Raw genomic sequence first — 13,354 nt, forward strand, 5'->3', positions numbered from 1 at the left:
TGAGGTGCGCATAATATGCGTATATGTAGGAGATAGCAATCCAGAGAGGGGTGCGGAAATTGCTTAGGAAAACTGCCTCGGCGAGGGCGATTCTATGAATATGTGAATGACTCAACGACGCATCAATGCGGCCGCTAAGAGTCGTCCCTCTAAACTGCCTCCTAGCAGCAACATCGCTATACTATTACATTGTAGTAAAAAAACCTTTTTCCATTTCTGTGTCGCTTATCCGGAAAGGAAATAGTCACCACGACTCCCCGAAGACCCTTTTCTTTTCCGCCAACCCCTTGCCGTTGTTTGTTATATTGGCTGAACGAAGAACGAAATAGCCCATCTACAACGTGCGCTGTGGTTTATACTTCTCAGGAAATCCTCGTGTGTTATAGTTGTTAAAGGAAACGGCTTCTATCCCACCATAAAATATTTTTGCTCTTTTCACCGTTTAAATTTCTAAAATATATAATACATATGTTTTCTCGTATGGTTCTTTAAATGGCATTGATATATGATATATATTATATATGTCTTCACAATTATATACCGACTGTAGTATATAATTTCGAAGATATAAGTTTTAATTAATTAAACAATATTATTATTACTATCATAATAATTATAACTATAATAATTCCTATTATTCAATCACATTTGAGTACGGTGGTTTTATGCGCGCAATCAACCTGTTCTTTTCAACTTTGCCAGCAATGGGTTCCCGCGGGTATACGATGGAAAATGTTTATCTCAGTGCTTTCGCTGTCGTGTCGTTTCTCTCACTTTCTCTGTTTCTCTCTTTCTATCTCACTTTGGTTTAAAGGGTCATGCAACTGGCATTCGTAATGGGTCCTAAAACGGCGGGGGGATACACACCCCCGGGGGCCCCTAGAGGCTTCAATCGGGCTCCATTAAACATTCAGCAACCGTCGTGGATATTTGGGATTCAGTTCAAAAATGGAACTACGTGCTCACAGGCCTATTTTTCGGAGTTTAATCTTCGTGCTTTATCAGCGGTTTCAAATGCACACTCTTCTCCCCTTCCGTTTTTATTTTGGTAAATGACCCTCGGAATTAAATTTAGATGCACGCTTGTCGTATCAGTGTTTAAACAACAATTCGGTGCAGGTTAAGTTCGTATTCAAACATTGATGTTTCGTTAGTTATTCACCCATATATAACATTAGATTTTAATTTGTAATTACATATCAAAATCCAATCAATTGCAAACATACTTAACTATATGGTTGAATTCGTGATAGTTTAATTGCATAAAATGTTATCTTAATATTTAAGTTTTTTAAATCTAAATATCATACCGTTATATTGCATTAATATAATTACCAATATTATGATAAAATAAATATTAAAACATAAAATCGTATTTTTGTAGTAATAAATCATTATTTTAACGTTTCACTGAACTAATTTATTAACATCTATCAAGTGTCAGTGTAAAATAACTACATGTTTCAAGTAACTCTAAATCCATATATTATTACTAGTATGTTGTGTAGGAAGTATAGGTACCTTGTATATTATTACCGATCGGATATTTGAATCACAGATTCGGGTTTTTGAGTTACACTATTATATATAGAGCTGTCGCGCTGTAAAATATTCGTGCACATTCTTCCATCTATTTTTATATGCTTGTATATATATTTTCTTACCAATAGGGAAATATGTGAAAAGAGGGGAACCAATATTCCCATCGGTTTGTATAGGCAATGCTTTAATGCTTTTATTGCTTTTCCAACGAGCTACGGGGATAAAAAACCTCTTCCTCGATCGTTATTGGTCTCGTCTACCGACAAAAAGGGGGTATACATCACCTTATGAAAATGATAGAAAATTTCTTCCCGGCATAATATCATATCGTGATTTTATTGCGGGATACCTACCTTATAATATATATATATATGAACGTACGCCTTTTATGATACATAAAATATAATAACATCGTACGAGTTTCGTTTAGTTATTCAATATCAATTTGTAAATAAAAATGTGTTTGCACCAACATCACCCACCGTTGTAGTGTAGCCATAATAATAATAATAACTATAATAAAATATTAATAATTGTCTCAACGGAATCGACTGCATGCGCTCTCGTTATACATTTTTGTTCTAAAAATAATTCGCTCATAACTGTACACGCGTTACGTTTGATATATTGGATGTCACGTGCCGTTTGGGCGTTAATGGTGCTGTATACCATGGGATACGCCTACAAAGTCGAGAATAATTCTCGCGAACATCGATATGACGATGCAACGGAAATGGCAACGCTATACATTTTACAAAGAGGCGTTGATATTACTGATTTTTCCCTTCCTATTATTGTACGTGATGTTTTCAAGAATAATGGAGATGTCGTATAGAGCACGCGACCTCGACAACGCATCATTATACAACAAATAACATATCCTCTACCTCGAAGTCACTTGTCAAAAGTGGGCGGCTTAGAACGCCTCCGGATCCAATTGCAAACCGTTTTTTTCTTTATATATATAATTTGGTTCGAAACGTCATCGTGTCTGAGCTTATTTAAACACAGTTATAATACTATTATACTATATTTTATATATAAAAAAAATGGTTTGACGACGTATCATTAAATAATTACCATTGAACTCCACAAGTATAATAATATTAACTATATCGTTTTTAAAGAAATCGCACGCAAACACAAACCGATTTTTAACAGTTTAGGCTAACTGTACATGGATATAATGTAGACGTAGGTACAACGTTTAAATGTTTTCTATGTATGGGTATATGTCAGATGTTTCTATAAAAAGGATTTCATTATATACCGTTATCGAATAACTTAATATTTTTTTTTCAGCATCCTTACCCATCGGAAGATCAGAAAAAACAACTTGCTCAAGACACCGGTCTGACTATACTTCAAGTCAACAATTGGTAAGTCGACATTATCTTACAGATCACCGTTAATATATATTAATATGGCATACTTCAAAAACCATTACGATACAATTTGTGTTTTGTTTTTATAACTTGATTTCGACGTCGTCTCATCATTGTCTATTTTACGCGCACACACGTGTGTGTATTATATATTATATTATATTATATTACGTTACACACAGATAAGCCTGATGTTCTCGCGTGCGCGTTTATGTGTATGTGTGTGGGTCCTTAATGGTTTTAAAACGCCAATCCACCATCAACCTGTAATTACGAAAGACCCTCTAATCTGAGTATGTATTAACAAAACGCTGAATCATCATTCACTTATGAAAAAAAGAACAACTGCTCTTCTATTCCAATTCCCTTGTCCGTACTATATATAGTATCTATAGGTATGTCTTAGAGTATCAAAATGTATATTAACGCGTATAGAGTTTAGTCATTTCTGACGCATACCTTTCACGTATATTATATTCGACATGATAACAAAAGAAACGCAGACGTTTTACCCTGCACTGGTTACATTATAATAATACAATCTACGTACAGAAAGAAGTTTAATAACCACTGTAAAATGCATATATTATTATTATGAAAATGTGTACCTGTGTACCGCTACGGCGTGTACGAGTGCATATAATGATTGCAACTCTCTTTATTGTGATAGGCTTTCACTGAAGTAAGTGCGAGCTACGAGGATGTGTTATATTGAAAACCATTAATCTAACGGCATAATTCTTATATAGAAATAATAATCCGTATAATTTAATTTGATATACATATTTGTATTTATTAATATTGTGGTAGCTTCGATTACAAACACGAAAAATGAATTAACTCTATCAATATTGTATATCGGAACAATATAGTTTTCACAAAAACCAATAATAACTATTTTTTTTTTATTGTTTTCTTCGTTTATTATTGACGCGCCGTGAACTCCGATATTATAAGAATGTAAGGAAATAAAATATTATACATTATTTACTATCAATTATAATTCCAGTATGCATTTTACATTGTTTCTGCGAATGTCCGGAGAAATAATTTTAATCCCTTGGCTTAGAGTTTCGTCACGGCAACTCAAGGATGATGTAGTTTCCGAAGTTTGGATTCTGGAACTTTCGGGATTATATCCAGTAACCCCGGGAACGGGTCCCCGTGTAATGTACGCCACGCCGTGTACGTATACACTATATACATATAAACACTGGTGGCGGGAAGACTGCTGTCGGGTGGGTTATGGCGCTTCGGAGAGGGCTGGCAGCACTATAGTGTATAGGATGCGGGCAAGTGGGTGTACAAAGTATATATACGCGAGAGTGTGTATTCGGCGAAATTAGAACGGGTCTGACTGTTATAATTACAAACATTCATCAGAGTGTTGGGACGACCCCCGACGTGAAATTCCGCTAGAACGGATGTAGAGAGTGAGTGAGTGAGAGAAGTCGAAGGGAACGGCGAGAGAGCGACTGCCGAGGCTTTTATGCGCACGCTGGCTGCCAGGCATGCAGGGGGTAGACGGCGCCATGTTGTTTCGGTGGTGCGTGCGCTTTTCTTCGCGTTCGGTTTTCTCCACCTCGCGTTACAGTTACATTTTGTGTGCATCTACTTATACACACACAGATACACATACACGCATGCACATACATACATATATAAATATATGTATATTATATATACACGTCGTATTCTACGCGTATGTAATATATTTGGGAATGTCGAGTGCGACGAATTTTTACATTCTCACTCGAAACGAACGCTTTTAAAATGTATATTGTATACATAACTGTGAATGCGGTACACTCTAATCGCTCACTCACTATCGCGTAACATTTATATATCTGTACTATGTATATATTTTTAGTGTACGTTATTATAAATGATATACCGTCGCACCATCATTTCGATGTTCGACCGACCGGTTAAATAATTAAAACGATTATTCGTATTACAAAATCTACTTAAACTAAAACTGATTATAATATATATATATATATATATATATATATATATATATATATATATTAGAGTATAATAGATTTTAGATATATTGCATCATTACAATATACCTATTTTATATTTATTTTTTTACAATCGTTCCAAGTATGACAATCGTAGGTACTCGTTATACTTCATAATTATAGTGAGACTGAAATGATGGTGATTAAAAAATATATTAAGTTCGTTTTACGGTTTCATTGTCATATGAATGGCGTGGCAAATGTTGCTGCAGTGGGCACTTGAACTTAGGTAATGTTTTCACCGCCCGATTGTAAATCAACGCTTAAGGTACCTAATGTGGGCTAAATGTCTCAAACAGCCGATCCGGCAAATTGACTCTTGATTGAGATTTGATGGTGCGCAATAAAACGCGAGCGTGTTCAAAGGGAACGCCGTGAAAATCCGAGAGACCCGAACCGTTACAGTAGGACATAAAAATCCAGCAAAGGCCAATAAAACGGTCGCCGACACAGTCCTGCAGTGCGACGATATGCGGTACGCGTGCATGTATATACACTATACACTATAATACAGTATACAGTATAGAGTATAAGAAATAGTCGCCGCCGCCCAAATCCTATTTTTTATGTGGAATTTTACGTAAAATATTTAACAGTTTTACACTAAATTCAAAATGTTTGGAAGTCGGAAATATTTATTGATGCACGTGCATAATTATTTTCTACATAATTACCTGTGTTGTATCTATATAGTATATATATGATGTATATCACAATCGCCTGTTGTAAGCCTAATACGACTTACGCTCATAGATTTCATCGTTAAAAAACAATACTTAGCCTTAAGTTTGGTAATACAAAAGTTAATTGTAACAACTTAGATTACTTAGAACATTATTATTATAGTTATATAGTTATAACTAATTATTTTTTTATTTAGTCACTGAATATAAAGGAATGTTATAAAATATAAAATATATGCAACTAATAATAATAATTTAATAATTTAGTTGAAACAAATATGTAAGCATACCTAACCTTTTAAAACTATAAAGTATGCTGCAAGAAGAAGGAATAGTATAATATTCATTTTAAACAAAATATTTAGAAATTATTTAAAAAAAAAAAAATGAATTCTTTTCAATTGAGTTAAGTTAATATTTTTCTTCATTATAAATTTAAACTTTTAAAGTTAAATAGGTATATTGTTTGTTTTCTAATAACTTAAGGATTAACGTTCTTGACTTAACTAACTCTTTAGTTATTTTTTTTATTATTATTTTTTGAGGAAAATTACTATACTTATTTTTAGACACGCCGTGTTCGCTTTAGTATTTGATATTATGATATAAAACACTTTAATAATGAAAGGAAGTGTGTATTTTTTCTGTTGCCATTATTATTATTATTTGCCAACATGCGTGGGGTGTTAGTAACGAAATTTTTTACTTGGTTTGATATTATATTACGCGCGCGGTGCTCACAGCAGGTTGAAACACCCTATCGAAAAAATTTTCACGTCCCGTTTGCATTGGGTCCCGTCGACCGGAGATTAAATGATTTACTATGGCCCCAAACAGAGAGGGCGCCGCAAAACGTTAATGACGGCGGTAAGCTTTTCTTTACGCTTGGCCGACCTCGGGGCTGAGGAAAAAAAATGTACCCACACACACAGACACACATACACATACAAAATTTATATATACATTTTTATACACAGATCCTCATGGGAAAATGTACAACGGTTTCTTTTCTATAAATATATATATATGATGTATGTGTGTATATGTGTACAGGAAACATATATATAAAAAATATAACGACAACTTTTAGTTATTACGCGACAACCACGTTATATTGTACGGCGTACATAGGAATGGCGGCGTGTGAATCGAAGGAAAAATAACACTGTCAGAACCCAGGGTCGTTGGAGGTACAGGCGTAAGTGGCGGTGGTGTGGTGGAAGAGAAAAAAAAGTATAGTGTAGCACGCGTATAATTTCAAGACTGGAATTCTTCCGTCCCGTGGGCCTTACGGTGCGCGTACTACACCTACCCTGTCCGTTGCCGCACACGCGCTCGTGCCCGCGTAAATGATGATGACAATCCATTTTTTACAGAAAGTGATAAAAACCACCCTGGCAATTCCCCGAAGGCTAACGAGGGGACACGGACGATAACGCCGCCCGCGCCACCGTTACCGCTGCAGTAGTGTATACTTCTAGAAACTGCTAAAAATGAACTGGCTCTCCGCGTGTACATGTATGTATGTATGTATGTATGTATGCATATATATATATATATATATACACATAGAGAGAAAGAGAGAAATAGACCCTAACTTACTGCTGCTGTAGGTCGATCTATCGGTTTTTAAAATGCCAGGTCATCAACACGAAGACAGATACAGACCCGTATTATATACGTTGTAATATATTATATAGGTAGACATTTTTCGTGCTCGTTTCCCCTTTTATTTTTGATATTATTATTGTTATTGCGAGCATATAGAATAACGTAGACATCACTATCGTCTTACGATGATTTTATTAAACGTTGTTTCAATTAATATGCACTTAATACCTTTGAGAAAGAACATACAATTTCAAATTCATTGTGATATACATAATATGAGTATATATTGCATATCATTGGTTTTAATATGATAAGTTGTGTTGAGTATATGATGGTCTTGACAGAAGCACCAAATAGCATGACTATAATAGGTAATTAAATTATTCGTCAAGTAGAATGAAACATTGTATATACATATCTATGTACGAGTAATAAATAATATATATATATATCTGTATCAGGAAATACAGAATAAGAAATTTAAATTTTGGAATCAAGAGAGATAACGGTTCTATTCTGGAGAGTGGACTTAGAGAATAATAATAATGCATTGTATTTTGCGAACTTTAAGATTTTTTCCACGATACGCAGAACTTAAACGACTTGCTCTTAATTACGTTTCAGGAATCGGGATGCGCTACAACGTAGTAGTAGTAGTATAGTAGTAGTGGAGGTTTGGGGAGTTGGATTGGAAAAATAAATAAGAGATAGCGGCACGGAGAGATCGAGTTTAGAGACTGGGTTTTTTGAAGGCAACACATTAAGTCATAAATTACAAAACGCAATTCCGCGCGACGCTTGGCAAAAGCAAGCGAAAAAGTTTTTCTCATTCAATGTCCCCCTTCCTTTCTGCTGGAGAGGGTAGATGAAAACAGATATTATTATAATATAAGAAAACGAAAAGACGACTTAAAAAAAAAAGGAAAAAAGTGAAGATATATATATATATTTATGCGCGCGTGAGTAATAAATAAAAATAATAGGAATAAAACGAATTCTCATTAAATATTAATAAGAAACGAAATAAAAACAGAGTTATCTCGAAAACGACAGTAGAAAGGGAGTGTACTATATTTACAGGAAATCTAAAGTTGAGAAAAATGAAAATAACAAAATAAGAATAACTGTGTGTACTCAACAGGTGAAGTGAGGTAGGAAGTTTGTGACGACAATTGCATAGGGGCCGCTGTGGAAGAACAACCGGTAAATTTAAAACGTGAGAAAGTTTATATCAGAGAAAAGGAGACGACGAACATTTGATAATAAAAGTTTAAAAGTAATAGGCGGAATGGGAATTACGTGCCGTAGGGGATGGGGCGCGAAGTGAAATGAGGTTGAAAATCACCTGAGAAAGATGAGAACTTATGTGATAAGACGACGGAAGAAGCGTAACGAGAATTTGCTATTGCGACGCGCGCCGTTACTTGTACGAAATAAACGAAAAATGAATCCTGGGGGTTGATGCTGCTACTTTTTTTTTCAAGTATTCATATGGGAGGGTGTCTCCTTCGGTAAATCGGCAGCGAGCGAGTATATACGCGCTAGAATGGAGAAAATGTTGAATGACCCGGAAAATATTCATACACAGTAGAGTTACGACGGAGGACAAATTTGTTTCTTTATGGATGCTTCCTCTTTCTTTTGTTCTCTCTTTTTTCACATTATAATAGTGCGTGTATGCGAAGTCGGCCTATAAAAAAAAAACGAGCACGACTATAGTATACATATACATACGAAAATTCCAATTAAATATGCATCGGCGATTTTGGAACATTATCAAAAATGAAACAGTTACTCACACAAATGTTATATGAAAAAAATTCTCGTCTGTTGCAGCATTAACCTTTTTCATAAAATCTTAAACTCTTCATTGAATAAACATAATATATATTTATTAGGTATATATAATACATTTAATATATTTACATTATTTTTAATTTATCATTATAGAAGTAGGTGTAATGTAATTTTGTGTACAGTATAATTTTGAAATAATGATAATTTTTCTATCATGGTAGAATAATAAGAGTATGTAACTATGTATCTACGACTATTCTTGTCGAAGTTTTTTCAATTTCAACGTTTTTTCTTTTTTTAATATTTTAAGTTTTCTTATATTCTGTTTGAGATAAAAATACGGAAACGTCTAAACTGAAAAGTTAAAGGGAGTGTAGTAGTTGTTTCCCTGGGGCAAAATAACCGACAATTGTTTAGTATTACGTCCTGTATAAGGGAATCTGTTGCGCGTGTACGAGATATACATAAAACTCGTTTAGAAGGACCTCTCATTGGCTAATTGTTTTTAACGGTAATTACCCGGCGACGGCAACGGCAGCATTAGCTTCCCACCCCATCCCTTAAAGAGAAAATGACCGCATTTCCAAGACATAATCACGAGTGTATTCCTTCCGTCGGCCGATCTAAGGAAATGCAATTGAATTTCGCTTTTCCCGACGGATGTCACTAATTAATGTTTCCGCTTTTATAGGTTTCCCATTAGCATAAATAATACTTTATATATATCATGCGTACTTGTAATACGTTTAGTATTTTGTACTTTTTCAAATTAAAGAACGTACAAAAAAAATTAACATTTTAATCGATGGTATAATCAAACTCAGCTGATTATTACGGTTTGTAATATGCTATTATTATATATACATTATAAAACGCTTGTTTTTTTTTTTTGATTTCTTAAAATATGCAGTTAAATGTTATTTACTATCGTATACTTATATATATATTACACATTAAATATATATATATAAACGTATATGTGTTGCCAATTATGCGTTCGGTAATGTCAATAGAACTTTTGTCCCTATATCCCCTAATACGTTTGTCGGAGGGCTATTACAAACGTTAGAAATAAATCATTATTTGTAGGATTTGCTGCAAACAAATAATACCGTCAAGAAAACCCGGAGATTTGGCATGAAACAGGGAGCAAAAGGGAAACAATTTCGAATCGGATATAAGAGGCTACTTAAACCCGTAACAGGGGCTATGTTATTTTAGAAGGGATGTTCGCATCGACCCTTTAGGTCATGTTCGAAGAAATTTTATTTTTATTAAAACTATGACTATTTTATAAAATAAATCGAAACTGTCTCAAGTGTATATAGGTACATATTTTTTAAACGGATTGTAAAATTTAAACTCTAAACAACAAATAATATAGAATTTGAATTTGTGTTATATATTAAAATTACATAAACAAAAGAAAAAATTAACACTGCTACAGTGAAAGCTGAATACTATGAAAATTAATGTTTTTAAGTTACAATGATTTTTTAAGTTATTATTTTAATATTCATCGCGTAGTTAGTTGTTAAAATATATAATGCCATATTTAATAAATGTTTCAAAATATAGTGGATATATATTTATTTTTTAAGGTAGTAAGTTGTAATTCGTATGTAATTGATAGTAAAGGAAAGGTTATTTTAGAGGGATTTACTGTTCTTAGTATTATATGAGAAAGTTTGTCTTGACAGAAACTCCACAATGGTAGTGGTAACATTTCGCTAGTCATGAGGTGTATATATAAATATACGTATATATTATATATATAGAACATAGTAGAAGCATTGCACACAACGACTCCCGGCGGAGTAATATAGGAGCCCTAATAGTCTTCCAAACACCTTTTTAATGAACTACCCCCCGGGTCCACCACCAGCCACCATTACGCTACTTCACCCTATCGTACTCCTCTTCTCTCCTCCACACACTTTCTTACTTCTCTTTTCTCTGTGTCGGCCAAGATGATCCGTCTTGTCTCCCTTTTCTCTGGTTACAACCCTGTATTCAACGGGGATCTGTCTATATCCTCCTTATTGCCTTTTTCCCCAACTCATCGTCGTCGTAATAAATAAGAATTTCGATTTTTTGCGCTGGGATTTTATTATTACCTCCTTGGGCTTATTGGAATGTATTATCCTACTATATTATTATTTTATAAAATTCCACACGCACATAATATATTTATGCTATGTATGGTATATATATATTATATCTATTATATTGTATTTTTCAATTATTGGTGTTATTACACGCTGTACTTTTGTCCACAATGAGATTTAATTTAATCAATATTATTGTGAATTTTTTTTTAATTTTCTTTAATGTTACATTTCATAATAGGGCAACAAAAAAGTTTATTTGTCATGTTTTAATTGTACCATACCTAAGTCGCGCATTTCAATATCACAATACTGTGGTGTCGAACACGCAATTGTTAAATTATACATTTAATAAACCAATGATATTATTGATTAATTATTAAAATAACAAAACTAGGTAGGTACTATAGTGTACCTAATAAAATAATAATTTTTTTAAATTGACATGTGATAATATTATAACAGAAAACAGGTTAAATATAATGTCGTTGTTATAATATGTCGTTGTGTCTATAAACAAAATTTTTGGAATTAATCAAACTTGCATGGTGACAAAATAAGAGTAGCAGTATAGAACTTACAATAGAATCCTGGGGATGATAGAATTGTACAAGAATTGGCTGTCTGTGCATACGGTGTGGAAAATGAGGAAATGTATAGAAGAGGGGGAATGAAACAGAGAGGGAATCGAGCAACATAGACGGGAAAAGGGAAGAGAAGGGAGAAAGTATGCCGAGTATGGAAATGTAAGGGTATATATCATTCTGGTCTGACAGTGTAATTTCTCTTATCAGTCCGACATAGCGCAAATGTTACAAAACTACAGATGCTGCAGTTTTCTCTCGTTCTTCGCCCAACCTTCATCCCCCTTCGTGTCCCCGCAACCAGCATCCACCATTGCCGACCGGCTTTCATCAGAAACCGTGAATAAACGGAAGTGTTCCGTTGTACACAATTTCCCACCGTCTCTCTTACAGCGTCTACCACTATTCTAATTTAATATTTCTATTAACGCGAAGTAGAAAATAAGAAACACTCGGTAGAAAAAAACATATAAAATATATTTTAATCCTATGGAATTCATGTGTGTATATAGTACTGTTATATTATAGTAACCATTGGTGACGTTTATAATGATATATCGAAACTGCGTATTTTATAATTCCGAATGTGATTTTAAAGCGTGTTGCGGAAGCGGCCAAAAATAATGAGAGAAAAGCCGTGCCGGATCATTAGTCTCTTCGGTATAGTGCAGTTTTTGTATGAACGAAAGGGATGTACGAAGTTCCCCTTTTGTCCTGTGTATTCCGGTCGGTCGTTGTGAGTTAGTGATAACAACGGCAGCAGTGATCGGACACAAGGGAGGCCGCCGTCCTTTCCGCTCTGTGACTGTATCTTTACAAACTTAATGGTCTGGATTAAATACGGCCAGAGTTCTGAAATATTTTTGCCCTGTATTTATTTTATCTATATATATATATATTATTATATACGCTTTCCCCTAACATGACCGATACACATTTCACAAACTCGTAGATATAATAATATACATTTATTTTTCATCTCCTAGTGTTTGTTTTTGTTATTTTTGAGAACAGACGAGTTAAGCTAACGGCGCCGAGTATACCAGCCGAAGAGGCAAACTGTTATTTAAAAAATTAAACATATAGAAGAAAAATATAAAAATTTACGTTATCACAAACATTTTATGTACGCAGGACTCTATATTATGTACGTATGAATGCAGTTACAGAACGATGATCATAATCGTGTCAATTGATGTAAACTATTTATATCCGTTTGTCGCACTTGCATAAAAACGTCTACGAGGGGATTGTTCGTCTCAATCAGACGCCGCCGACTGCGGCGTAAACGTATATTATTCCGTAGGACAAGTACACCGTCTGTATATTATCTCTATATCTGTATGTACTGTATCATAACGTGTTATGATGGACAACAGGTATAGTTTTTAATCCAGTAATATACGAATTTGAGAACGATAACCTACTTGTACGTGAGACTAAACGTTGACGTGTTCCGTATCGTTCAACTCGTTTTCTGTTAATTTAAAAGCAAAAAATCGTCGTTTTCTATTCGTTTACGTTTTCCGTCTGATTCCAGACTGTCGTGTATTTTATCGGTTTTCTAAATTGTAGTCTCAATATGAAAGATGTGTAAAATATTTTTATTTGCATATT

The 13,354-nt window shown here is 34.1% G+C and overlaps 1 protein-coding gene across 3 annotated transcripts in view; it reads left to right on the forward strand.

Annotated features, from left to right (window-relative positions):
* LOC132927443 (homeobox protein homothorax) overlaps nt 1-13,354 on the forward strand; it is a 99,608-nt gene that overhangs the window by 68,726 nt on the left and 17,528 nt on the right. For all 3 annotated transcript variants that reach the window (XM_060991972.1, XM_060991974.1, XM_060991973.1), the window contains one exon: nt 2,845-2,921. In XM_060991972.1, the coding sequence (XP_060847955.1) occupies nt 2,845-2,921 (77 nt within the window). The remainder of the gene's footprint in view (nt 1-2,844; nt 2,922-13,354) is intronic.

Source organism: Rhopalosiphum padi, chromosome 3, assembly GCF_020882245.1.
Source record: "Rhopalosiphum padi isolate XX-2018 chromosome 3, ASM2088224v1, whole genome shotgun sequence".
NCBI classification, from domain to species: domain Eukaryota; kingdom Metazoa; phylum Arthropoda; class Insecta; order Hemiptera; family Aphididae; genus Rhopalosiphum; species Rhopalosiphum padi.